Raw genomic sequence first — 24,104 nt, 5'->3', positions numbered from 1 at the left:
TGGCATCCAGGGAATTTGATCTTTAATTCTGGCGATCCGGAGAGAAATCCTAATATCTCTTCTCCTTTTTGTTTCTCGGGGCCACCGGCTGCCCGTCAAATGCCAGAGAGGCGTGAATGATCATTCCAATACCCACAGAACGTATCAGCGTCGTTCATTTCTAATCATCGCATTTGACTCGGTTGGATTGCGTGAATCTGGAATCAATCGCGTCGTTAGCGTCATCCTTTCAATGCCCCGCACAGGTATTAAAAGAGTTCGCACGGGATGTAAAACTTGCAAGTATGTGGGACAACACCATATGTTATCACATATGTCAATTCATCGTACTCTATCTAACGTCTTTTCAGGGTTCGGAAAATAAAATGCGACGAAGGCAAACCACAGTGCCTAAAATGCTTCGCAGCAGGAAGACTGTGCGACGGGTATGAAGAACCTCCGTCAGATGCATTACAGCGCAATACCTTGCTGCGTATGCAGCCCTCTCAATTTACCTGGGCAGAACCGAGGGAACTTCGAAATCTAGAATGTTTCCGTCAATTTGTAGCGCCCATGCTAGCGGGCCCGGTTCCTGCATATGCATTCTGGACCGATATCGTCCCTCAATTGACAGAGCGCGAGCCAATAGCCAGACATGCGATGATGGCGCTGAGTTCATTTTTTGTTAGTATCGGACAAGACTCACCACCTCAATTCGAGGATTTAAAATTCGCTCAGCGCCATTATGGCAGCGCTATTAAACAAATGATCTATGCCAAGCCGGCCGACATGGACATCGTCGTGACAGCTTGTATTCTTTTAATTGGGGTGGAATTCCTGCGTGGACACCCTGAAGCCGCCATTTTCCATACTCGACACGCCATGCAGCTTGTCAAGTCTTACAAGCCTAGGGCTGGACTAGAAGCGACCCTTGCATTATTCAACGCTTTTATACTTCTACTTCCGGGTTTCTTCGCAGATATGCCACGACCCATCGAGTATAAATCTTCGTGTGGTGTTGCATCTTTCAACGATCTGACTCAGGCCAAAGAAGCGCTCACAGAACTTACCAGTCGTACTGTGGAGATCGCATTTACCCGAGAAGAACAGCAAAGAACGCGACTGTCAACGCCACTCTCGGAATCGCAGGAGTCTATCGAATTCCTAGAAAAGCGTCTCAACGAGGATCTCGACGCATTCTATGCAGTTCTACTTGGTCTTGAACGATACGATGCAAATAACAAGCGTCGTGGAAATCGCCTGTTCAAAGCCCGATGGCTTGTATGCAAGATATGGGCAAATAATGGACTTGCTGTCGCTTCTTCTTATGGTTCACATGAATATTATTTCTTACGAATAATTGACCTTGTCTCTGAGGCTTATTCTGAGGGTCCGAAGTACATATTCGCGATCGAGTTTGCTACGATATTACTTTTTGTGATACAGCAGTGCCGAGATGAAGATATAAGTAATGTTGCACTTGGATTATTCAAAGATGCATGTTGTGCCAATCCGGAGAGCATTTCTCGCTCACATCCTCTGTGTGTGCGTGCCAAATCGCCTTCCAATCCCGAAAGCGTCACTTCGACATGAATATAGCACTTGAAGAGGATGCTAGTGGTCTGGACTAGAACCTAAAAATATAATTTAATAAAATATATATTCCAACCTTTAAATTCAAAATTTACTTTCCTTTTCCTACGATAATAAAACTAGATTGTAACCAGTATCATCTTCCCATGCTTGTTCTGGCGCCCGAGTCCTTTAGGCCCCCTGATTTGGAACCCCGCTTTGTTTTGCCAGGTTCGTACTAGTAGGAATCAACAATAATTTCTAGTCTGGTTGTTGGTTGCCTAACGAGTTCTTTGTTCTTATCGAACATAAATTCAGCCGTGGGCCCAATTCAACCTTCGAGTTCTCCTTACATTCTTCAAGTTTCATCATGGCAAGCAATCAGAATCAAATTTCCACCCGCATGGCGGCGATAGTGAAGGCTCTTGAACCCATAACATCTGCCACTGGTGAAGTGCACAAAGCCCATCCCAACGATATAAAGTTTGGTGATGGAGAGAATAAATTGATGCAGAGCAAGATGATTGACGTCTGCAAAGATGCAATGGCCAAAAGTATTTCCATGAAGGTTGGTTCGAATTCACTTTCTTCAAATTGAATGAATCATCAACTAATCATCATCAACGGCTTAGACATTCGCCAATCCAAACGGGTTTGAAGGAGATGAGACACTGAAACAAGCATTTGCGAGCTATTTCAATACATACTTCAATCCTTCTATTCCAGTAGAGTCAGAGCATATCGTACCCACTGCCGGATCTGGTAACGCGCTCGAGTCTTTACTATGCACCATCTGCGATGCAGGCGACAGTGTTCTTTGCCCAGCGCCCGCGTGGAGTATGTTTCATCACTACATCAATAACTTCTTTCACAATAATCCACTAATCTAAATCATGTTCAGGGGCCTATGGTTTTTTTGGAATGTTCCATGCGGGGATAAGTATTATTCCGGCGTACGTTGAGACAACATCACAATCATGGTGGGTAGATAGCATGTCACTCAGTGTTATAGCTGCACTGGAGAAAGCTTATACATCTGCGCCGGATTCTCACAAAATCAAAGCTGTCTTGATTTCTAATCCGAGTAATCCATTCGCAAGATGTTGGCCCGAGGATGTGCTTCGGGAAATGGCGAAGTTCTGTAATAAATATGGTCTTCATTTTATCTCTGATGAGGTGTTTGCGAATACTGCATTTCATCCCCAGGATGAGAAGTTCACTTCCATGCTGTCTGTTTTACATTCACAAGAGGCGATAGCGGATGAAGATTTTTCCACTACTACTGAATCGCAAGATACGATTGATTCGAGTCGCGTGCATATTGTATGGAGCATGTCAAAGGACTTTGGGGCTTGTGGTGTCCGATCAGTAAGAAACCCTTCCTTTATCATGAAACCTCTGCTATGAATTACCTGGATCAAGTTCTGACAAACTTGCTAGGGATGTGCGATGACATACAACCCTCTCGTCCGAAGTGGTGTCTCATATGCATCATTTTGGCAAATCTCATCCTTGACTGCTCATTTTACAACAGCAGTTTTGACTTCGCCACTCACACCCTCGTGGGTATCAGATACCAAGACCCAATTGCGGAACTTGCATAACCTGTGTCGGGATATTCTGGTAGTCCCGGAACTTTCAGGTAGATTAGAAATTTTACCTGCTAATGCTGGTTTTTGGGTGAATGCGATTGTCACACTGAGAGAAGGCGAGACCACGAAAGATATCGTGGTGAGGGCTAGAACAAATCATATATTGATTGATGTTGGGAATGACTTTGGTCGGTTCTTGGGTGAACGTCAGGGTGAGTTCAAAATCACATTTTCAAAGGAGGAAGGCGTTCTCAGAGCAGGCTTGGAAAGATTGAAAGAGAGCTTGGTGTGATCTATCGATTCTAGATTGCTATGGCGCCGTGCTAAATCAGCGGACAATGCAGTGGTCTAGTTTGTATGCGAGTAATGTGCTTTCCTATGGTAACGGGTTATAGCGATCCTACTTGTGTCTCTGGTCATTGGTTCGTGCGAAATGACTTGTTTATTGAATTATACATGAGTTTTCTATATAGATAGCATTCTATAAATCAAAATGGACTAGGTAGCTACGATACAACATATCTATAACGACCTCCGTATCCATCCAGGCAGTAATCACAATTTGGCCTTTGCAGTCTCTATTTGAGACCAGCTCTGGTCATCCAATGGCTCGTATTTAGTACCACTCAGCCACCACAACCCATCTCCGGAGGAATCATTGCGGGGATCCCAGGTCTTTTTCACCAAGTCACCCTTCGCCTGTTTGAATGTAACGCCAGTTGCAACTCTAAGTTTCAAGGTTAGTTTTGGTACATGCATACATTGCTTGATATCAATATCCACTTACTTCTCAGTGAACCTCACAAGTCGGGGAAAGGCATATGATGGTACGCCTTTAATCTTCAATTCCGGGTAAAGTCTAGAGGCAAAACTCTTCTGGAAGCTGGGTGAATGGTCTTCTAATGTGATACCAGCAGCGCCAGCCTGGCCATCGTATCTAGACAATGCGTTAGTCAGGTTCGGTCACATCAATACTCATAAAATCTCATGACTCACCCAGCAAGTTTCACACCATATACGACGGCATCATGAGCTCCATCAATATTGCAGATATGATCCCGAATTTCACCCGCACTAACGTTTTCACCCTTCCACCGGAATGTATCACCAACGCGGTCTTGGAAGCGGATCCAGCCATCTGTGTCTTGAACAATGAGATCACCAGTCCTCTGGAATATGTCACCCTTTGCGAATACATCACGCAGCAGTTTGTCTTCTGTCGCTTCTTCATTGCCCAAATATTCAATCAACAAGCCCCGGTCGCGCAACCGCCCAATGGCCTCGCCTTCCTCCCCCAACTTCGCCCGAACACAGAATCCGGTTTGAGGATCTCGCCATGGCATCTCCGTGTCTATATCATACTTCACAATCAAAGTGTCCTCTTCTAAAGACCGACGAATTGGACCTGAGAAGCCTATTTTTCCAGCTCCCCAAACACCAGGACCATGGTTATCAAATTTGGCAACACCCTCTGTGGACCTGTAAATCTCACGAATCTCAGAAACTCCAAAGCGAGACTTGAAATGTTCCCAAATATCACCACGCAATCCATTGCCCATAGCAACAATACAGTTATGATCGCGATCATACGGAGAAGGAGGTGAAGCAAGAAGATATCGACAAAGTTCACCAATGTAAAGAATTTTGGTTGCGCCTGAATCATGCACATCCTTCCAGAACTGGGAGGCAGAAAACTTGCGTCGAAGACAGAGTGTTCCACAGTTTCCGACCGAATAGCAAACTCCAGTGAAAAAGGCGGTGCCGTGGAAAAGTGGTAGAGAGGAATATGTACGCAAGGGAGAGTATTTGGATTTGTTGTTGGCATCGCTTGACAATGTAGTTGCGGTGATGATGGTCAGCATGTTTAAGATTGCGCATGCCTTGGGCTTCCCTGTTGTGCCTGACGTGTAGATTAAAGCGGCAGGGTCCTTTGGAGTGCGCTTAGCCGGCTTTAGGTCCGATGGTGAGAATTTCTGTAGTTCTGGGGATGTGATGAGGTCCCAGGAGCCTGTGGTCGTATCTTCAAAAGATGATAGGTTAATTGCTAAGTGCGGTAATTCTATGCAAACGTATTGCGACAGGTCTGGGGTTGAGATTATAGATGTTGCACCAGAGACATTAAAACAATGGGTGAAAGTGTCGTCTGGAGCATATGGTCAGCAATCACCTTCCTCTTTTAGGATCATAAAATAAAAGTCTACCTCGTAAATTGGTGTTGATCATGGCAGAGACGGCACCCAGTTTCGCTAGTGCATACAATGTAACCACCATCTCTGGCGAATTCGTTGTGAAAACGCCAATGAAGTCGCCAGCTTTCACACCTCGCGAGTGAAGCAAGGCGGCAAATCGATCGACCACTGTAGAAATTAGACATCTGGGTTTGATTCTAGATCCGTGGAGCACTCACAGTCTTTAAGCTCTGCATACGACCACGTCTTTTGTTCGAACCATAAGGCATCTACCTTTCCCTGTTTTTCGACTTCGACCACTCTTTCAAGCATCTTGTAAATAGTAGTCGATTCGCCCAACTGGGCAATGTGATGTCCTAGCCGTTTTCCAAACGCCTTGTCGTTGAAATAGGCAGATAAATCTGTTGAGATGGACAGTTTCGCGTTCAGGTATGCTCCTGCCGCGACAGAAAGAGCCGACGCCATAGCCACGGCGGGCATACTGGCTTCGGAAAGGATATCCATGGCGTGAAGATATTAACCAAGTTTGTCGCAGTGATATGTGTGATGCGCAAGGAATGGGATGTTTTTGTGGGTGAACTTCAAAGGCTTCCGACCGGACCAGCCCACGCGTCTAATAACTAATGTTCGACCAAGTCCCGGTAGAAGTCCCCGGAAATGATGCAGAGCAAGTCCAACCCACCCCCACACTAATGGGCGCAAAGCGGAAGTTGGCTGGATGTGATTTGCCGGATAGGATGAAGCGAACTCGGTTCTCCGTACTAATGGTAGAGCTAGCACTCCCCCAGACCGAGGCGGAAATCGGGGCCCCGTAGTTAGTGGCCCGCAGTGTCATATATCGAACCCCGGCCTTTGGATCTTGGCACGTCAACTTCAATATGACTGTCACAGAGTTTATACTCCAGAAGATTCAATTTCTAGGGAATGATTCGCGCCCGTACATTCGCCAAAGGACACGTATAGCTTCGTATCTGGGTTTTCTGCCCAAAGGCACGTTCAAACCGAAATCTCAATTTTTTGGCCGTTGATCGGCACCATCTGCAAGTGAGGCTGAATTCCGGAAAGCGTTATTCCGGTAATTTACACGAATCCTCCAATGAGAAATCCCCTGGACGAGCCGAGGACTCATAAATTACGGTATCGTACAAATCTCTCCCTCATCGCAACGGCATTTCCCTTCGGCTGGCGAACAGAACCTGCTGTCAACGGACATTTCTTTCTCTTATTCTTTATTTCGGCTTCGGATCAATTTAACATCGGATGATACCTGTTGTCACGAGAGCAACCGCGGCCCATTTTGAACCCCCCGCATGCTGCAAGCTCGGACATTATCTTAAATAGAAAAAACCCCGGAAGCGACAGCTTTCTATCCTTTTTGTAGAAATATCTTCCTCACCATTTCACCAACCATGTCGTCTCCTCAGCAGCGACTATCCTCTGTCGCAAATCAATTATCTGCCCCTGGCGCAGCCAAGCAGCGGATTCTTGCAAAGAACTCCGATGATGTTGTGAGTACCTCATGCGCCGAGCTCGTCGCATATGGAGCCGGGTCATTGATTTTTTTTTCCCCTTTTGTACAGGTCATCACATATCTCGCGCGAACACCTCTTACAAAAGCTCGCAAGGGTGGTTTGAAAGATACAACATTCGATAACCTCTTAATTTCGCTGCTTTCCGTAAGTCGAAGAGGAATATTCATTATTAGATTATGATTATGACATCAGCGAAGGTCCATACCTACTAACCACCTAACTTCAGACCGTGCGAGAAAACTCCAAAATCGACCCCAACGTAGTCGAGGATGTCTGCGTAGGTAACTGTCTAGCCCCCGGAGCTGCATATATCGCCCGCTCAGCCGTCCTGGCTGCAGGATTCCCGGTGACAACCGCCGCATCCGTCACCAACCGATTCTGCTCGTCGGGACTGCTCGCTGTCCAAAATATCGCAAACCAGATCATCGCAGGCTCGATCGATGTGGGTATCGCGGTGGGGGCGGAGAGCATGAGCTCAACCGCCGACGGTGGTGCGCCTGAGATGGCTGAGCGTATTAATTCTCACCCAATTGCGTCACAAAACTATCAACCAATGGGTCAGACATCTGAGAACGTTGCGTCGCAGTTCAAGATCTCGCGTGAACAACATGATAAGTTCGCTGCTGGGAGTTACCAGAAGGCCGAGCATGCGCAGAAGGCTGGATGGTTCGAGGATGAGATCATTCCTATTAAAACTCAGATTAAGGATCCTAAGACTGGAGAGGTCAAGGATGTTGTCGTGAACCGGGATGATGGTATCCGCTATGGTACTACTGCTGAAGGATTGGGCAAGATCCGTGCGGCATTCCCTCAGTGGGATCCTAGTGCTACTACTGGTGGAAATGCCAGTCAGATCACTGACGGTGCCGCGGCTTTGGTTTTGATGAAGCGTTCCCGAGCGCTGGAGCTCGGTCAACCTATTGTTGGCAAGTTTTGCGGTGCTACTGTGGTCGGACTAGAGCCCAGGATCATGGGTATTGGCCCTTCTTACGCTATTCCTAAGATTTTGAACAAGTTCAATATTTCAAAGGATGATGTTGATATCTTTGAAATCAATGAGGCTTTTGCCTCTATGGTAAGTTTATACATTTCATGTTGTACATTGGTGTCCTGGGTCTAACAATCTCGCACAGGGTGTGTACTGTGTTGCCAAGTTGGGTCTTGACGAGTCCAAGGTTAACCCCCGAGGTGGCTCTATGTATGTTTTAATCCAGTTTTTTTCTATGTTTGGAGGTCCATTTACTGACATTCAATAGTGCATTCGGCCATCCCTTAGGCGCTACAGGTGCACGCCAGGTCGTCACTGCGCTGTCAGAGCTACGTCGCCAAGACAAGCGCATTGCTGTGACGTCCATGTGTGTAGGAACTGTAAGTTTTGCATTCACCATATTTTAACTTATTTTATACTAATAACTTCTGATAGGGTATGGGTATGGCTGGTATCTTTGTGTCGGAACATTAAAATTTTCAAGTCAATGGTTTTGTTGAAAGTACATATGATGTGAAAAAAGCCCAATCCTTTGGTTGATTGTAGTGATGTACATAGTATACGGAAACATTCAAGTTGGTCTCGTGCCCAAATCGCACTTCATTATTTTTTTCTATCTATTCGTGACGCTCCCCCATCTCTTGAATCATGAGTGACTTTCAAATGTCCAACGGTGACGATATTTTCTAACAAGTCCGGGAAGCACCGACGAATCCGTCCGGTTTTTGACAATTTTGATACTCCTTGGTGGTCATGTTCCGATCTCTTTTACTTTAAGCTACCACTCATCTGGGAACCAAACCACTGTGGCCACAATCCGATGTATATTTGTCCCATTGATTCTTCGAATGTTTTGAAGACCTCGATGCGACCGTTCTTGACACCGCGGAGAAAGAGGTAATATGATTCCGTGATACAGATTAAGTCTGACACACATGCTAGAAACACCGGATAGGAAATGTTAAAGGATCAGACCGACATCGTTTTTATCGCATTTTGAAAATTCAATTACTCTTATATCAGATCCAATCTATCAACTAGAGCAAAGTTTCGGAAGGTCAGACGATACTCGGTCTGGTTTACTTCTGGCTTACTTCTTACCTAGTGTACCTTCGGTAGACAATCAGAACTCTCCATTTTTTCGTAGAATATCTCCAGTCTATTAAACTTTTTCATAATTCGAATGTGGGTACGTAGGCAACAATCAGGTTACTCGAAAAGGGGCCCTTCATTACGGAGTAAATCCACATCCATGACATGTCCCACTTTCCCTGTTAGGGTAGTTATATATCCGTCATTGGATTTTCGATAGTGCCCTATACAACATCTAAAATAAGCACCCCCTGAGATCTTAAATGATCGGCGAATCCCAATGATCCAAAAATAAAGATACATTAATCTATATGTGCGGAAATTGGATAGGGGATTGACATTGGAGGCCAAAAGTTCAAGTCTAGACCGATCATGATGGAGTCGAGAATCTGCGAATCATTGCTTTTCTTGTTTATTGGCTTACCGCAGTAATTTCTATGATTAAATGAAATCAGTCAATAAAATCCTTTGGTCGGGAAAACCGCGAGTTTCGCCGAGGTAAGGAGTTGATGCCTGCGGTACAAGGCAATAAGGCATCACAGCGAATTCTGATCGCGCCTAAATCGGACTAGTGGGACCATGACTAATAACCAATGACACATCAAGGACCACCCATCGTCATCGGCATTCCCACCCGTCGATCGTTAGTCCTTCATTGTGGCTTTGCCGATGCTAATGTTCCTGTCTATCGACTTGAGACATGTGGCTGACCACTGCAACATGAATCCTCCCCTATATGCGAACGGGGAAGCAGGTACATGTAATACCAAAAAAAGCTCACGGCGTTCTCCGCATGCAAGGTACCCAACGGACTGCATTAGGTGCCGGCGTTTCCGGCCCGAGAAGATGTGACCTTCGAAGAACCATTTCGAACACCATGTCCCATGGAAGAGACGTTCTCGTCGATTTCTTGGCCCAGTAAAAGGAAGAACCGAAGTTCGCCAGACAATGGGCAGAATATGGGCAGACCCTCCTGTACGGCGTTGAACCAGCCAAGAATTCCCCGGAGGCAACGGAGAACACTACCTTGGAATTGACAAGTCGTTCTGCTGCCAAGTAAGAACCCACTTGTAGTCGATCATTGGACGATGGCCGGTTGTGGGATTATTTTTAGTATTTTTGACTCGCCCTATAGCCAATTGTAGTACGTAGTACCAGAGACAAGCAAACGTGTCCTGCTCCACTTCATCCACTTGTTCCACGTAGGTTCCACCCGCGTCTTCGCTGTGGCGTTGTCTAGACCGGAGAAACTCAGAGACCCAGAAACCTGCAGTTTTTCGATTTCCCCAGAAGTACTCCGTACAGGGCCCTTTTTCTCCTCTCTCTTCTCTCTTTCTCCATTTTTATCTTTTCCCTTCTTTCTTAAACATCACAGTCACTCGTTGCACTTTTCTTTTCCATCTTTATTCCTATTTTCAAACACATTCGCTACATACACATTCATCATGCAGATGAAGCAGGTCCTCGCTCTGGCTTTGGCCCTCGCCTCCGCTGAGGCTACTTACACCGGTTTCAACTACGGTGCTACCAACGACGATGGCAGCACTCGTGTTAAGGCCGACTATGTCTCTCAGTTCCAGAACGCTAAGAACCTCAAGGGTGTCTCCGACTTCAACAGTGCCCGTCTGTACACTATGATCCAGGGTGGATCTACAACCACCCCCATCGAGGCTATTGAGGCCGCCATTCAGGAGCAGACTACCCTTCTTCTGGGTCTCTGGACCTCCGGTGGCAACATCGACAACGAGATCTCCGCTCTCACCAACGCTATCAACACCTACGGCGACTCTTTCACCAACCTCGTCGTCGGTATCTCCGTCGGTAGTGAGGATCTCTACCGCAACTCAGTCACCGGCGCCGAGAGTGATGCTGGTGTTGGTATGAACCCCGACGACCTGGTTACTTGCATCAAGTCCGTCAAGTCTGCCATCTCCGGCACCAGCCTCAGCGATGCTACTATCGGTCACGTCGACACCTGGAACGCCTGGACTAACACCTCCAACGCTGCTGTCATTGATGAGGTCGACTGGCTCGGCTTCGACACCTACCCCTTCTACCAGACCACCGATGACAACTCCATCGACAACGCCAAGAACCTCTTCGATGAGGCTGTTGAGAAGACCAAGGGTGTCGCTAACGGAAAGGAGGTCTGGGTTACTGAGACCGGCTGGCCTGTCAGCGGTGACGACGAGGCTTCTGCCCACCCCTCCGTTGCCAACGCCAAGAAGTTCTGGGACCAGGTTGGCTGCTCTCTCTTCGGATCCGTCAACACTTGGTGGTACATCATGCAGGATTACGGTGCCAGCCCTAGCTTCGGTATCGTCGGCGAGACCCTGAGCACCACCCCTCTCTTTGATCTTACCTGCTCCAACTCCTCTTCCAGCACCACCACAAGCTCTTCCGCCACTGCCTCCTCCACTGGCTCCGGCTCTAACAAGGGCTCTGGCTCTGGTTCTGGTTCTGGTTCCGGTTCCGGCTCTGGTTCCAGCTCCGACTCCACCTCCACTGGCTCCAACGCCTCTAGCACCCCTGCCTCTTCCTCCGGCCACCGTGCTACCTCTACTGGCTTCCGCTCTAGCACTCCCCTTGTGACCGCCACTGCTACTGGCTCTGGCTCCGGCTCTTCCAGCACTGGCTCTAGTGGCTCCGGCTCCGGCTCCGGTTCCGGCTCTGGTTCTGGTTCCGGTTCCGGTTCCGGTTCCAGCACCAGCGGCTCTGCCTCTGCCTCCGCCAGTGCCTTCAACACCGCCAGTCGTCCCTCCGGCTCCATCTTCGGTGCTGTCGTCGCTGCCCTCGCCCTCGCGATCGCTGTTTAAATACCTTCCTTTCTTTGGACAAATGGCGTGATGGAATGGTGAAAATACATTTATGCGGGAGTCTAGCACGGTGTGATTATTTGGGAAAATCTTCGATTCTCACTTTCGTTTATCTATGTACAATCTTAGAATTTAACTTCTAGCTCCGGCAATTCTGGGTTATGGCGCCTCTGGCTTGATTATATTCTAGACTGGTAAATTTATTTTTCGTTCACTTTAAAATTGCCTTCGTTACATCCTCTCGAGCTTCCTGGATGTGTAGTAGAACGTCTCTCATTGCTAGATTTTACGTTTACGCACATGACTCGCGGGTCGGGCTAAGCATCATAGCGTAGAGTTAATATCAATGTGTAGGTTGATCATTGCCAAGATAATAACTTGAAATAGAGCTTTGTTTGCAAACAACGAAAATGACCCCTTCTGACGCCAGAAACGGCCATCTGTCCACCAATAACTAGCCTAATCCACTCAATGATCCTGGTTCATCTTCATAACATGTCATGACTGATATCAAGGCAGATGCTGCGGGCTATCAATGTAGACATAGTACAATAGCACATATTAAAGGAAATACATCAAGTGCAAGATGAGGCGTAGTATTTGAAGCATCCGTAATGATGACTTTATCACACGGAATTATGAACCCGTCGAAGGCTTGAATACCTCAGTACATTATGACCATTGACATTCGAAACACACATCCCGCCGAAAGAAACACACTGAGAGTGACACCGAATTAAATCCTAGCCGACTAAATTAAGATACCGACTCAGCAGGAGCCCATACCCAATATTTTCCAGCTGCTCTACAATTGGATAAATGCTGATCGCATAGTTCATAGGTCCGCTATTAACAAACTCAAAGTCTTTGGTATCCAACTTCAAATTCAATGTCATTAAGAAAGCTGTATTAGCAGCCGAAGCAGCTAAAGTGGCATGTCCAAATATTGCTCTCGTGCGACCATAGAGCTACACGGTCTCCCCATTTGCTTTTGATCAATACCCGAACAGCGCTGATCCCGAATCCTAACAGCCTCTTCAAAGTCTCTCTAGATTGGAGACTTCTACTACTTTTGGCGACGAACGTGACGTCGAGTAGCACGCTTGGATTTGCTGGAGCTATCACTATCCTTGGGTGGATATTTAATGCCTGAGCTGGGACAGCTTGAATCACTAACTGCAACATCCAAATTCGTTAGCAATTAAACTTGATGTAGCAGAGGAAACAAATAGCATAAACTCACGAGGCGCAGTGGGCTCATATGTTCCATTCACAGCGCTTCCATAGACGTTGAAGTAATATTCGAGCTCATAGACTGTATCGTCATCACATAGCAAGGTAACCTCATAGCCGCCATGGATATCACCAAGGGCACTCTGGAACTCCGCGAGGGTATATGTTTTGTCGTTTGAAGGTGTAATTCCAGCATCGGACAGCGCCTACTAAACTCAGTATTTCCCACAGCCCTTTTTATGGTCGGGATATACGTACGGTATAGGTATCAAGCGTCTTGAAAAGATCAACCACCTCTTGAAAGAAGTCTCCCACTTCCTCATTCTCAGTGTAATCAGTGTAGCAGCTAGGGTCAATCGTGTTTATACATGTCCCGTGCGTGTTCCACTCATGAGCCCAGAACTCATTTGATGATTCATCGTCACTAAGCCAGTACGTTTCCATGTACTCCAGTAGTTCGGTGCGACCCTGGTTTTTTAGGATTGTCTCGACGTCCGAGACCTCGCGCGACGAATCGCAATCCTCTCCATAATCTCCGTCGCAGTAATCAGGCCTAAGACGTCTTAGCTTAATTTTATTCTCCATCGGGTTAGTGGCCTTACCATAGACCGTGGATTGTCCATGAGTCTGTTGGACCAGTTGAGGGGTCGGTGTCCCAGAATTGGACTTGGAGGAGGGCACCGCCTGGGTAGTTGAAGCAGCAGAGGTCAGAAACTGAGGTTGTATTGTGACAACTAAGGACCTCAGAGCTACTACTGCATGTTGTGAGGCTTGCGTAGGCTCCAATGGTGTTAAATGCAGCCAGGGCTAAGAGCACGGATTTAGGCGTGTAGGAAGGCATTGTAGATTTGCGACGATGTCTTGACTGTAATGATTCGAATATCTGAGGCGACAGTCACTCTGCTTTTATATGTCGAATCACAGAATTATTCGAGCCATCGTATGTACAGTTATCTAAACGAGGTGGATGAAATCAACTTGAAGCAATACAGCATGCAATGCAACGGTGAGGTTAATCGAAACCCAATGAGAGCTAATCAGGAACACACATGTAAGAATTAAATTATTACCCACTTACGGAATGTCTACAAATTGCGTTACTTCATAAAGATAGCTTTCTTCACCCGAGTAAAGATTTCTGCACGCGAACTCGCGCTAGTACTCATCTAATCATAATCCATTATCGACGTGGAAATCCCGACGGACGCCCGGGCCTATATGTAGGTGACCTGCGGCTTGACAACTTGCTTTCGCTGAAAGCCAAGCGATATGCACTTATACTCTCCAAACAATTTATTACTTTAGTTGCACGTTGTTGGTTAGGTGCACGTGTATGTTTAAGCACTATTGATGATTTTTATTGGGTTTCTTGTTTACCCCTAATTTGCGAAGTCGGACCCCGCAGGGACTAAAGACGGCTGGTCTACGCCAAAACGCCATCGTGCAGATGAACGCGTAAGCAGACAGGTACATAGCACCGTCTACGGGGGGCTATGATAGAGCCCATCAGAAAAATTCATCCTTTTCAATTCCAAGGTTCCAGCCTTGGAATATTCAAGTTCAGTAGTGAGTAACTTCGCGAAATCGAGCTTTATACTAATATCTACGAATATTCACAACAGATATTCATCTGCTTGTCTTCCTACTCGTCTTTTGACTTGTTGTTTCTTGAGTTCTCATTCTACAGTGTATCAATTCGGAGTTTATAGTACAGATAGCGGAGTGCAACCCCTAGTGGAGGCTGTAAAGGTTAAGTATGCCCAAGTACATTTTTTCCATATGTGCTGGGCGTTATTGTCCCCCCGTAGCCGTCATTTATTACGAACACGATTCTTAGATAGTAAATAAGAGTGAAAGCATTTGAAGTAGCGCTCCTAGACAAAAATCGATTTCTGCAACAACATCTCATTGTAAACCACATGCCTGAGTACTAGGTGTCGGGTATTCTGGAACGGGGTAGATTATAGATGAAATCTATGCCAAACACAAAATGAAGTATGTATTGGCATGCATGGGTAGCCCTACGCGAACCCAGTAGATCAGCCTTCTTATCAGCACCTTTAAAAACCCTCTATAGGAAATTTTCCCGTGCCCTAAGGCATTCGCTCAATTTCAAATCGGATTTGAAGCCGATTATTTCGAAACCAATTAACAATTTGGGTAATCTTACGCATTCCCCGTCCAAATGCTCCAAGTATCACACGTGCCACGAAGCGGCCGAATTTGGTACCCAGTAACGCCTCATATTCTTCAGTGCCAGTTCTCCAAAAACTATATCCCAGGTCTCTCTCTCCAAGCAATACAATTCGATGGAACGTAAAGCTGGACCTTCGAAAAAAGATAAGTTTCTGTGTCATCTGGAAGGTCGATCACAAGAATATGCCTCAGGTCGTCGATGGAAAAGTACTTCTTATAGAGCAACTGCACGATCTCAGACACATATGGGTCATTTATCCGGAACATCTTTTCAATAATCAGAGCTCTTTCGGCAATCATCACCTCCACATGATTTGAGTGTGATGTCGGGGTCAATCCGGGGAGCCGTTCCGATGCAATGGGTTTCAAGAAGGTTTTGTCGGTAATGGACTTGATGCCGATACTGCTTGCTTCTTCTTGTATCAGCTTTGATAATATGACAGTATGTATATGGGGGGTTTCTTCGCTGGGATTCTGTTGCAAATGACATTCCTGAGTTCTGAGTTTCCATGCTCCGATGTTTTCGTATCGAGTTTGGCATAGTGGAATTGGACATGGCTCGTGGTATGAACTGAGGCGTTTTTCGATCCATTGCTGGTACGATCTTCCAATACGCTGGCAGGCGCCGTACTTTAGTGCTTCACGCTTAGGCTCAAAGTAGTCCATTTTGCAACTGAGTCAAAACAGTAAAACCGCATAAGGAACAGCAACAAGAGAGACAGGCTAAATAGGTTCAAACGTGAAGCTAAGCCCAGTGCAGGATATAAAGTTAAGTAATAATGCTTGTAAGAAGGATACTTATACTATTACGTACTAGTTCCTGCAAGACTCATTCACTTCAAGTTTATTCTGGCTATTCACTTTATTTAGCTATTGGCTCTATTATGTGAGAATGAAGTGAGGGCTACTATGTATAAACAGAATCATCTATTGTAGATTCATCATAATAAAGTTTTATCTATATATTAGGTATCTATATTCTTATTAAGAGCGTGGAATAGTCTTCAGTCGAACACCCTGAGCAGTAGTCTCCAACAGAACCTCCATATTTCTAGAGGTATTCTCCATATCTCGGAGCGTAGGGTTAGACTTCAACGGAAGTGGATCATCAACCAAAAGCTGAGAGAAAAGTAGAGCTAAGGGTGAAGATTTCCAAATATATTGATCTCTGGTATGCACGATCGTGATCACCAAAAAGATGACGCTGAACAAAACCAGTACTCCTGGTAGAATCATCCATTTCCACCTGACTTGAACGAAGGACTGGTCAGTCCAAGGGGTTCCATTGACTTTCTCTTCGCAAATTTTTGACCGTGCATTGATAGTCAAAGTTGTTGCTAAAGATTGGAACACGGCGTTTATTTCTGTGAAATTGCCATAATCGCCGTAGAGGGCCTTAAGTGACTTTGGGGACCATTCTGGTCTGTTTACCATACCGAGAGATCCGGTGCCTTCCAGTAGAGGAGAAAGTGAATTTGACATGGACAGTTGACTGAAGGCGTTGACGTTGTAGGTGCAGTCTTCGGGGTTTTCCTCGGGGTATTCTATCCTTGTTCCATTCTTATAACATGTATCTGGCGTCAAGGAAAAGTCTTCGAGGACGTTAGAAGAGGCGTTTGACGATGTGGAGAAGGTAGTGCGGTTCTCCGAAAATTTGCCTCCTTCAACATTGGCTTCGTAGGTATCGACACAAAAGAAAATTGCACATTCAGTTGCGCTGATTTGGGGTGGTACTCCGTAACCTGCAGCACTAATCGCGGTAAAGTTGACAATTGGCTTTGATCCCGCTGTGTCAATCTTGACTAGAGGAATATTCGCTGTCGCATTCATCAATTTCATGTTGTTTATAGAGGTTGAAAACACGAATTTGTTTGGTAGTGTATAGTTGTATTCCATCTCAGTAGGCATGGCCCCGCTAGTGGTCGATAGCTTAAGGGAGTCTGTAATGTTGGCACAACTACTACAAAACCCGAGAGACTGATATGTCTGGAAAGTACAGTTTCCTGTCGGACAGTCCATCATAATACTTCTGCTGTTCGCCGTTTGTGTTTCGAAAAGACCGGAATATATAGCCCCAAGTGTTACAAGAGGAACTTCGTTCATTCCGGGGCCTGCACCCTCGCTATAATCTGTATAGGTACTCGTATTGCATCTCTGGATTGAGGAGTTGCCGGGAGCCTGGATTTGTCGTTCCTTCACGGCCATAACTTGCTGAACGAACGGATCTGTAGCGGTTGCCAGAACTAAAACTAGACATCCAAATGTGACAAGATGCCTTGTCGGATGTTAGTGTCCGAAAATGTATCAATGTGTATGTATTTTGCAACTTACCGAGGTACAGTCCTAAAGAGAACACGAAGAGAGCCCATTGCTCCACGACTTCCAGCATCAAGCATTGCCAGATCACTTAGCTTATTTCCACCACGAAACCACGACCACTTCAGTTGAGCTAGGCATTCAGCGACAATGAATGCCATACTAGCTTTCATAATTGTACTGAAAACGGAGATCATGGCGTTGAGAGTGATACCGTAAGGCCAATCGGGCATTGACCTTCCATCATAGTACCAGAGAACCACAATAATAGCGACAAAGAAAGCCATTGCACTGAGACAGCTCAGAATCTCCCATGTCCAACTTGTGCCCCAGAAGCTATTAACTTGGGACTGCAAGAACACTTGCTCAGCCGAAGACAAAGGACGCGTCCTAGCCCTCGCTGAGCTCTCTGCATCATCGTGAAGAGGGACATATGAAAGTCGAATTTCTTCCTTCTGGGATTCCATCCTTATGTAACGCGGTTGACGGGCCCCGACAAGAAGTATGTATCACTACCAGGCACCAGCTATATGAGACCTTGAGAAAGAAGTGGGAGAATAAGAATTCTCGGGTCTGGGGGTGACCAGGAGCATTAAGCTGAAAAAACCCCCATTTTTATTCTCTTGAGGGTCTTCGAGTGAAACTAGCGTTGAAATCGCGGAGGAATACTGGTACAGAGATGGAGGTTTCAGAAAATCTATACCTGGTGTAGATTAGCGTCCACAACAATTTTTGGAACAGACCCACCGATTTCCAGGGTCACGGTATGGTTCCTCGCCGTTCACTCCCTACAGGCCGAACTCGGTTAAATAAAGAATTTAAGGTGGAGAACTTCAATAAAAAGCAATCCTGCTCCTGAAAATCAAACGTGAAACTTTAGAAGTCAATTGGTTATTGAAGGATGTTGACTAGCCTTAGTGTTTGTAGATCCCGTGTCGCGGGTTGTTGTAGCTACTTAGTCTCGTATCTTGGCGTAAATGATATCATGATTCAACGTATTCTTTTCTTTTCTCGTGCTCATTGTTTATTCTACATCATGATACGTACTAAAAGTAACGACAAGCAAAATTTAAACAAGCCGTATGGAATTCAAGTTCGTGGTTGGGACGTCCCACAACTCGCCAAGTACATTCCCGCTATAGGCCATGGAAGCGCCCTTAGACAATCATTTGATGAGTTCAAGTTTTGGGAGAGGATATAGATGTCCTATGGTTATAATCGTGATTCCATTGTCTTTCAGAAGATCTCGAAGGCCTCTAACATCTGCTCATGCACTAGGGCTTTCAGAGGCACGATCAGTAGGTAGGTAGTACAAGTACTAGACTCTCAGATCTATCAAAATTTACAGGTCTCTCTATACTAGTATATGCCGTCACGGTACTACTATGTAGTAGTACTAGTAGTACCTAGTAAGTACGTGGTACTGGTAAATATCTTTATACAGGTAGTCAAAGGGTATAACCTGGATATCGATGTTTGTCCTTCGGGATCATGTTTGCGATGTGCAGGGGAGAAAATTATAAACTGGAACTTGAAGTGGCGATGCAATGTAAACTAAAGATACCTCTCTTTGTTGAACAGAAATTCCGTTCGGTGACCACGTAGTAGTGATACGATCATGCCGGCCGGCCAGCTTATCGGCATGGCCGATAACCAGGTGGGCCAAAGTGGATCACTATGGAGTAGTGTTCGGCCGCTTGGAAATAGTGATGAAGGAAGAGAAATTTATTGTAATAAAGCAAAGAGTGATCGTTTGAGACTGAGGAAAGCCGGGAAAGTTAAATGGCTGGCGCAAAGTGACATTCAATGCAGGAACAAGATGGAGAAAGCAAGTGAGGAGAAGTTGCGACGATCTAAACCTAAAATGGACGGATACAGTCACGTGTATCTCGTCATCTGGGCAACTGACACCAGCCTCAAGAGGCAACTCTTCAACCTTGCTTGTGTTCCCCTCGACCCCCTCACCAACCCTGTCAGATACTTTAGAAGTTCAGTGACATAGGCCTAACGACTGCCTGCAACACTTGGTCTGATAAATTACGGTTCAGCTATCTTTACCCCCCTTGGAGCTCTCGAGTTCCCCGGTCGACCACCGCAATCATGAAGTTCTTGGCTTCCACCACTCTCCTCCTCGCAACCCCGTTGCTCGCCTCGGCCGCTTCTCTTCCCAAGTTCTTCGACCCGACTCAGGCTACGCTCCGTGTCAATACCGATGACAAGCCCAAGGTCCCTGGCGATAATCCTTTGAACTACTGCAAATCCCCATCGGACTACGTTCTGCAGATCGACAACGTTGACTTGGACCCCAACCCCCCGGCTGCGTACGTATGACCGTTGCTATAGACAAAAATATGCATAATGTGGTTCATGACTAACTTGAGTTCATTAAAGCGGTCAGAAGCTTCTTATCACCGCTAGCGGTACTTTCAATCAGAGGATCGAGAAGGGCGCTTATGCGAATCTTGAGGTCAAATATGGTCTTATCACCTTGGTCAAGCAGACTGTCGACCTCTGTGAGCAGCTTGAAAATGTCGATCTGAAATGCCCTCTGGAGGAGGGCCCAATGGTTCTGACCAAGGAAGTTGACCTGCCTGGATTCATCCCTAAGGTAAGAATTGATGTTGAATCCATGATCAGGAAACATGAGAACTAATATTTGAACAGGGCACATTCTCTGTTCTGGCTGATGTCTACAACCATAATGATGACCAGGTCACCTGCCTAGAGGCGAACGGCATCAAGTTTTAATTGCAGTAGCATTACTACCTCGTGCGGCGAATCTCTTCCATTTTCTTGCACCATCATTTGCATAAACGTCCCAGATGATCTTGCTTGATCTATACACTCATGATGATTGTTGTTTTGATCCATTTCTCTATGCCGGCAACGCTTTCTATTACGTCTCGTCACGACCTTACTCTCGTTCTTGATTGATTTGTTCTTCGGTTTTTCGGTTTTCTCTTAGTTCCTTGCTGGACAGCATTGCTTTGAATTTTCGATTGTCACATTGCATCTTTGTTGTCAATATGTACCTTGACTAGAGCTTCTTAAAGCCGTGGTCGCTAATATACCTCTCAGCATTCTTCAGCAACTATGGTACTTTCTGCTCGTAAATCTCTTCGTCGCTTTATATCTCCCCACACGCATTATAGAAATGCCTACATGATACGTTCAGTGGGATTCATTTACACACGGTATGTTTTAAACCCAGGATGCCGTGCAAGTGGCTGAAAACCGGATATATTGAGGTTGTATATGTATATTTTAGACATGGGTATCTTCCTCCAAAGATTTTCATCACCCGACCAAATAAAGCGCTTTGGATGATCCGATTGGTCAAAAAATAAAATACCGGAATAGTGGATGTTAGACATCGCCGGGACAATCTAGCAAAGCAAATGAACACTGAACATGCAACGCAATGAGACAAAACTGTGGATGCCCGAAAAGCTACCCGCTTCCTTGAAAAGCCTATTCGCCAAAGAGTCGGCGCACACGCTTGAGAACGCTGTCCTTCTCCGGATCGTAGGGGTGGTCTTTGCTGGGGATTTCGAGAACGGCAGGGAAGGGATCGGCGAAAGTGTCTACGCTGTGGCGAATGCGCTCCGCGACCTGGAGGGATGTGTCAGAATAAATATGATCGGTTGAAGTGGGTGCGAATGCGACGAACGTGTTGGTTGATTAAAACGACAGCTATGTCTTTTCTCTCTTGGGTGAAGTTCACAAATGCACGCTCGATTTCAGTGGTCTCGGTCTTGGAGTCGACAACGAGGAAGTTTCGTTGTGCGTCTGGGGGATCGGTTACGTGCTATAGGATGGCACTCTGTATTAGCATGGCTGTATACTGATAGCGACAGATGTGCTGGTCGTGATAAAGCTGAATAGAAGGTACATACTCCGATGCCGGCGAGGAGCAGGCCAGTCACTGAGCTATACGAGCGAACGGGGTTAGCGAAATTGAGATACATATAGAGGTAAGCTTTGGAAGGAGAGGCATACTCTTCATCGCCAATCACGGCCAGTAATTGGCGGTCCTGTTGTGGAGGAGTTGTTAGTAGCTTTATCGGAGGGGTGTGGCGTCGAAGCTTAGGTGTCCTGGCTCACCTTGTATGATGCGGCCGACGCCGCCATATTGATAAAATGTGTGGAGGATCAATAAACGGAGGACCAGGAAGGTCAACCTTAAAAGAATTTGTCGAACACTGCGAGCGTTGTAGATTCCCGAGTGGACATTTGTTCGCCGATCGTGGTTATCAGGGAAGCGGAGGGGACGGGGCATGACTAAGCTGATGCAATTTTGTTTACAGCTCCGTTGCTATCGTGAACTATTCCAGTCCACTTCTTTGTTGTGCTCTGTATGCCTTTGTTTTCCCTATTCAACCGAGGACGAAGCTGCTGAGGAACGGCTTCTTTCTCAATAATTTACCAACACTCCTCGAGCATCATGCCGCGTATCGTACGACGTCGCCCGCTCGCAGAGCGCATCCAAGCCTATCTCAACCCGTGGGACTTTTTACTCTGGGTTTCTGAAGAAATCGATGGACATGATTGGGAACAAATGGAGAAAGATTGGGGTCTTGCTATTGGAGCTGGTCTCAATTTCGTGTTTCTTGTAGCACGCGCAAACAGTCGATCAAGTGGGAGCAAAGCTATTGATGATGTGTTTGGTGAAGATGAAGGCGTACCCTGGCTTAGTTGGCTTGTATGTGATCTCCTTCCCTCTAAATCGAGAGCATCACCATTTTTTCACGTCGAGAAGAGCTGAGGAACTAACCTTTTACTTTTCATTTTGCAGGCAGCGGTCATCACTCATTCGTTACTCCTTTTCTCCGCGGTGAATGCCATCTATACATTTTTCCGCAAGAAGCGCTATCGCATGTTTGAGGCGCCTATCGACAAAACTCTCGCAACACCCTCAGCTCACCGTGTACGAGTTGACTCAAGCCCAATGTCATCCTCTCCTTTCCGATATCTCGCCAATGCCATCTCCACTGAATCGGCTCAGTCGCGTGCTCATCCGGACGCACACCGTGATGTATGGGAGGTTGCAATGTGGGATCCTTTACCTATGAGCATTCGACTGTTATGCTTATTTAGCCCTGGACATGTCTTGATTTACTGGCTTTTCCTACCAACGCAAATTTCCGACCCCCGCCCAAGTGTCACAATCGTCACAACCGTCTTCCTCACGACTCTCCTTTCAGTTCAAATGTCTTTAATGTCCACCTCCTACGCACAACAAGCTAAAGATTCTACACTAGTACACAAGGAAGTACTAAAAGAATACGATACCAAGTTCGTACACCCCCGCACTCGTCCATTGATGAGGGATGTTGGCACACAATTTTCGGAAGAGGACGATGCCAAGTCCAGCGCGGATGCTCAGAACAGAGTCGAGGTCTATACACCAACGTTTATCATCAATCGCGGCTTCAAGACAAGTCCCAATCCAAACTACGTCAGCCATGTCGATCCCGATGGTCTGTCTCCAAGACGCCCTACCGGACCTGCTACGCCGAGCGCCACGTCCATATTTCAAAGTCAGCCGTCATTGCGTACACCTGTTGTCTCGCGCGATGGCTCTCCAATGGTGCGCACGGGAAATAATTCAATGCGGCAACCTCAGTTTCGCCCAGCGTCCACAACTACGGGCGATGGGGGTAGCTTAGGTGTGTATACACACTCTAATTCCCCGCTGAGAAAGTCTGCATCAACTGCATTTGAACGTCGGGTTCAAAATAATGGGGACTTTATCTATACACAAAGGGCGGCTAGTCCCACTAAACCTAGCCCGCTCAAGCGAAGCAGTCTTGCACCAGCACCAATGAGTCCTGCAACGGGGATGGGAGTTCATAGGGCAGGTAGCCTCAACCGTCGGGAGACTGGTCGGTTCTAGAATGAATCCATGAATCAATTTATGCTTGTTTCAACATTTTGTCATCATTGGCGTTCAAGGGTCTATTCAATCAATTTTCTTTCTTCTCCTGTTTCTTCATCCCTTGAGAACGCTACTATCTATGCAAGGATTAGACCATGATGAACTCAGTCCGGTTAAGCTTTTAGCGCATATCAAACTTCGCAATATCACCCTAATTCAGCATCATTTTGACGTCTGGACAATCCTTTCTGTGACCTACCACACTCAGGAATGTGGGAAAACTCCTCATGATGTCCTCTTAAATCTAACTAGGTTTAATTACCCGTGGAGTAATAGGAGTCGCCATTTTCAGCCCGGACTGCCGGCATAAATTTGAACGGAGGTGTTCACTTATCCAGTGTCCGAGTCGCACCTTCTTTTCGGACTCAGACAGGAACGCAGATATCGTAGTTTCTCTCCCACTTACAACCTCTATGACGGCATTGCCATGCTCAAAGTTCCATTGGTGAGCGTCATACCAGATGGAGGCGGGCCTATATCTCAAGGCATTCCAGCGCGGGGCCAGCATTCCTCACCACGGCGCATGCCATTCCACCCAACCAGACCACAGTATTCTTACTACGCGTTAAGCACACCCTCGTTTGAAAGTCGAATTGAAGTGGACGACCCCGCGCATTCTCTATCTCTGTGCTTTGTACACTTTCGACGAACACTTTCCGCA

At 46.3% G+C, this 24,104-nt stretch overlaps 11 protein-coding genes across 11 annotated transcripts; 6 read left to right on the top strand and 5 right to left on the bottom strand.

Moving 5' to 3' along the window:
- Positions 1 to 232: 232 nt before the first annotated feature.
- On the top strand, positions 233 to 1,572 carry N7478_008364 (Zn(II)2Cys6 transcription factor; the record flags this gene model as incomplete). Its single annotated transcript, XM_056924578.1, has 2 exons — positions 233 to 282; positions 351 to 1,572. 2 exons carry the CDS (start codon positions 233 to 235, stop codon positions 1,570 to 1,572), a joined length of 1,272 nt encoding a protein of 423 aa, XP_056777304.1.
- Positions 1,573 to 1,921: 349 nt separating this feature from the next.
- Positions 1,922 to 3,435, top strand: N7478_008363 (pyridoxal phosphate-dependent aminotransferase; the record flags this gene model as incomplete). Its single annotated transcript, XM_056924577.1, has 4 exons — positions 1,922 to 2,119; positions 2,184 to 2,388; positions 2,453 to 2,919; positions 2,992 to 3,435. The coding sequence occupies 4 exons, from the start codon at positions 1,922 to 1,924 to the stop codon at positions 3,433 to 3,435; spliced, it is 1,314 nt and encodes a 437-aa protein (XP_056777303.1).
- A 263-nt stretch (positions 3,436 to 3,698) lies between these two features.
- N7478_008362 (putative bifunctional fatty acid transporter/acyl-CoA synthetase (FAT1)) lies at positions 3,699 to 5,836 on the bottom strand (the record flags this gene model as incomplete). Its single annotated transcript, XM_056924576.1, has 5 exons — positions 3,699 to 3,870; positions 3,931 to 4,080; positions 4,140 to 5,286; positions 5,345 to 5,500; positions 5,551 to 5,836. 5 exons carry the CDS (start codon positions 5,834 to 5,836, stop codon positions 3,699 to 3,701), a joined length of 1,911 nt encoding a protein of 636 aa, XP_056777302.1.
- Positions 5,837 to 6,741: 905 nt separating this feature from the next.
- On the top strand, positions 6,742 to 8,326 carry N7478_008361 (putative peroxisomal 3-ketoacyl-coA thiolase (Kat1); the record flags this gene model as incomplete). The annotated part of the gene is made up of 6 exons (XM_056924575.1): positions 6,742 to 6,840; positions 6,913 to 7,008; positions 7,091 to 7,939; positions 7,998 to 8,062; positions 8,121 to 8,232; positions 8,288 to 8,326. 6 exons carry the CDS (start codon positions 6,742 to 6,744, stop codon positions 8,324 to 8,326), a joined length of 1,260 nt encoding a protein of 419 aa, XP_056777301.1.
- Positions 8,327 to 10,389: 2,063 nt separating this feature from the next.
- bgt2 (GPI-anchored beta-1,3-endoglucanase EglC) lies at positions 10,390 to 11,760 on the top strand (the record flags this gene model as incomplete). Its single annotated transcript, XM_056924574.1, has 1 exon — positions 10,390 to 11,760. One exon carries the CDS (start codon positions 10,390 to 10,392, stop codon positions 11,758 to 11,760), a length of 1,371 nt encoding a protein of 456 aa, XP_056777300.1.
- Positions 11,761 to 12,826: 1,066 nt separating this feature from the next.
- On the bottom strand, positions 12,827 to 13,834 carry N7478_008359 (T2 family ribonuclease; the record flags this gene model as incomplete). The annotated part of the gene is made up of 4 exons (XM_056924573.1): positions 12,827 to 12,936; positions 13,004 to 13,199; positions 13,252 to 13,546; positions 13,596 to 13,834. 4 exons carry the CDS (start codon positions 13,832 to 13,834, stop codon positions 12,827 to 12,829), a joined length of 840 nt encoding a protein of 279 aa, XP_056777299.1.
- Positions 13,835 to 15,264: 1,430 nt separating this feature from the next.
- On the bottom strand, positions 15,265 to 15,855 carry N7478_008358 (uncharacterized protein; the record flags this gene model as incomplete). The annotated part of the gene is made up of 1 exon (XM_056924572.1): positions 15,265 to 15,855. The coding sequence occupies one exon, from the start codon at positions 15,853 to 15,855 to the stop codon at positions 15,265 to 15,267; it is 591 nt and encodes a 196-aa protein (XP_056777298.1).
- A 318-nt stretch (positions 15,856 to 16,173) lies between these two features.
- N7478_008357 (DUF3176 domain-containing protein) lies at positions 16,174 to 17,972 on the bottom strand (the record flags this gene model as incomplete). Its single annotated transcript, XM_056924571.1, has 2 exons — positions 16,174 to 17,464; positions 17,521 to 17,972. 2 exons carry the CDS (start codon positions 17,970 to 17,972, stop codon positions 16,174 to 16,176), a joined length of 1,743 nt encoding a protein of 580 aa, XP_056777297.1.
- Positions 17,973 to 19,605: 1,633 nt separating this feature from the next.
- N7478_008356 (ML domain-containing protein) lies at positions 19,606 to 20,253 on the top strand (the record flags this gene model as incomplete). Its single annotated transcript, XM_056924570.1, has 3 exons — positions 19,606 to 19,826; positions 19,897 to 20,113; positions 20,170 to 20,253. 3 exons carry the CDS (start codon positions 19,606 to 19,608, stop codon positions 20,251 to 20,253), a joined length of 522 nt encoding a protein of 173 aa, XP_056777296.1.
- Positions 20,254 to 20,976: 723 nt separating this feature from the next.
- On the bottom strand, positions 20,977 to 21,636 carry N7478_008355 (H(+)-transporting V1 sector ATPase subunit F; the record flags this gene model as incomplete). The annotated part of the gene is made up of 4 exons (XM_056924569.1): positions 20,977 to 21,117; positions 21,176 to 21,313; positions 21,402 to 21,539; positions 21,610 to 21,636. The coding sequence occupies 4 exons, from the start codon at positions 21,634 to 21,636 to the stop codon at positions 20,977 to 20,979; spliced, it is 444 nt and encodes a 147-aa protein (XP_056777295.1).
- A 313-nt stretch (positions 21,637 to 21,949) lies between these two features.
- On the top strand, positions 21,950 to 23,401 carry N7478_008354 (Nur1/Mug154 family protein; the record flags this gene model as incomplete). The annotated part of the gene is made up of 2 exons (XM_056924568.1): positions 21,950 to 22,207; positions 22,301 to 23,401. 2 exons carry the CDS (start codon positions 21,950 to 21,952, stop codon positions 23,399 to 23,401), a joined length of 1,359 nt encoding a protein of 452 aa, XP_056777294.1.
- Between the last annotated feature and the right edge of the window lie 703 nt (positions 23,402 to 24,104).

The sequence above is a fragment of the Penicillium angulare genome (assembly GCF_028827245.1).
Source record: "Penicillium angulare strain IBT 27051 chromosome Unknown utg000005l_segment0_segment0, whole genome shotgun sequence".
Taxonomy (NCBI): Eukaryota; Fungi; Ascomycota; class Eurotiomycetes; order Eurotiales; family Aspergillaceae; genus Penicillium; species Penicillium angulare.
This window is presented reverse-complemented; position numbering and strand designations above follow the sequence as displayed.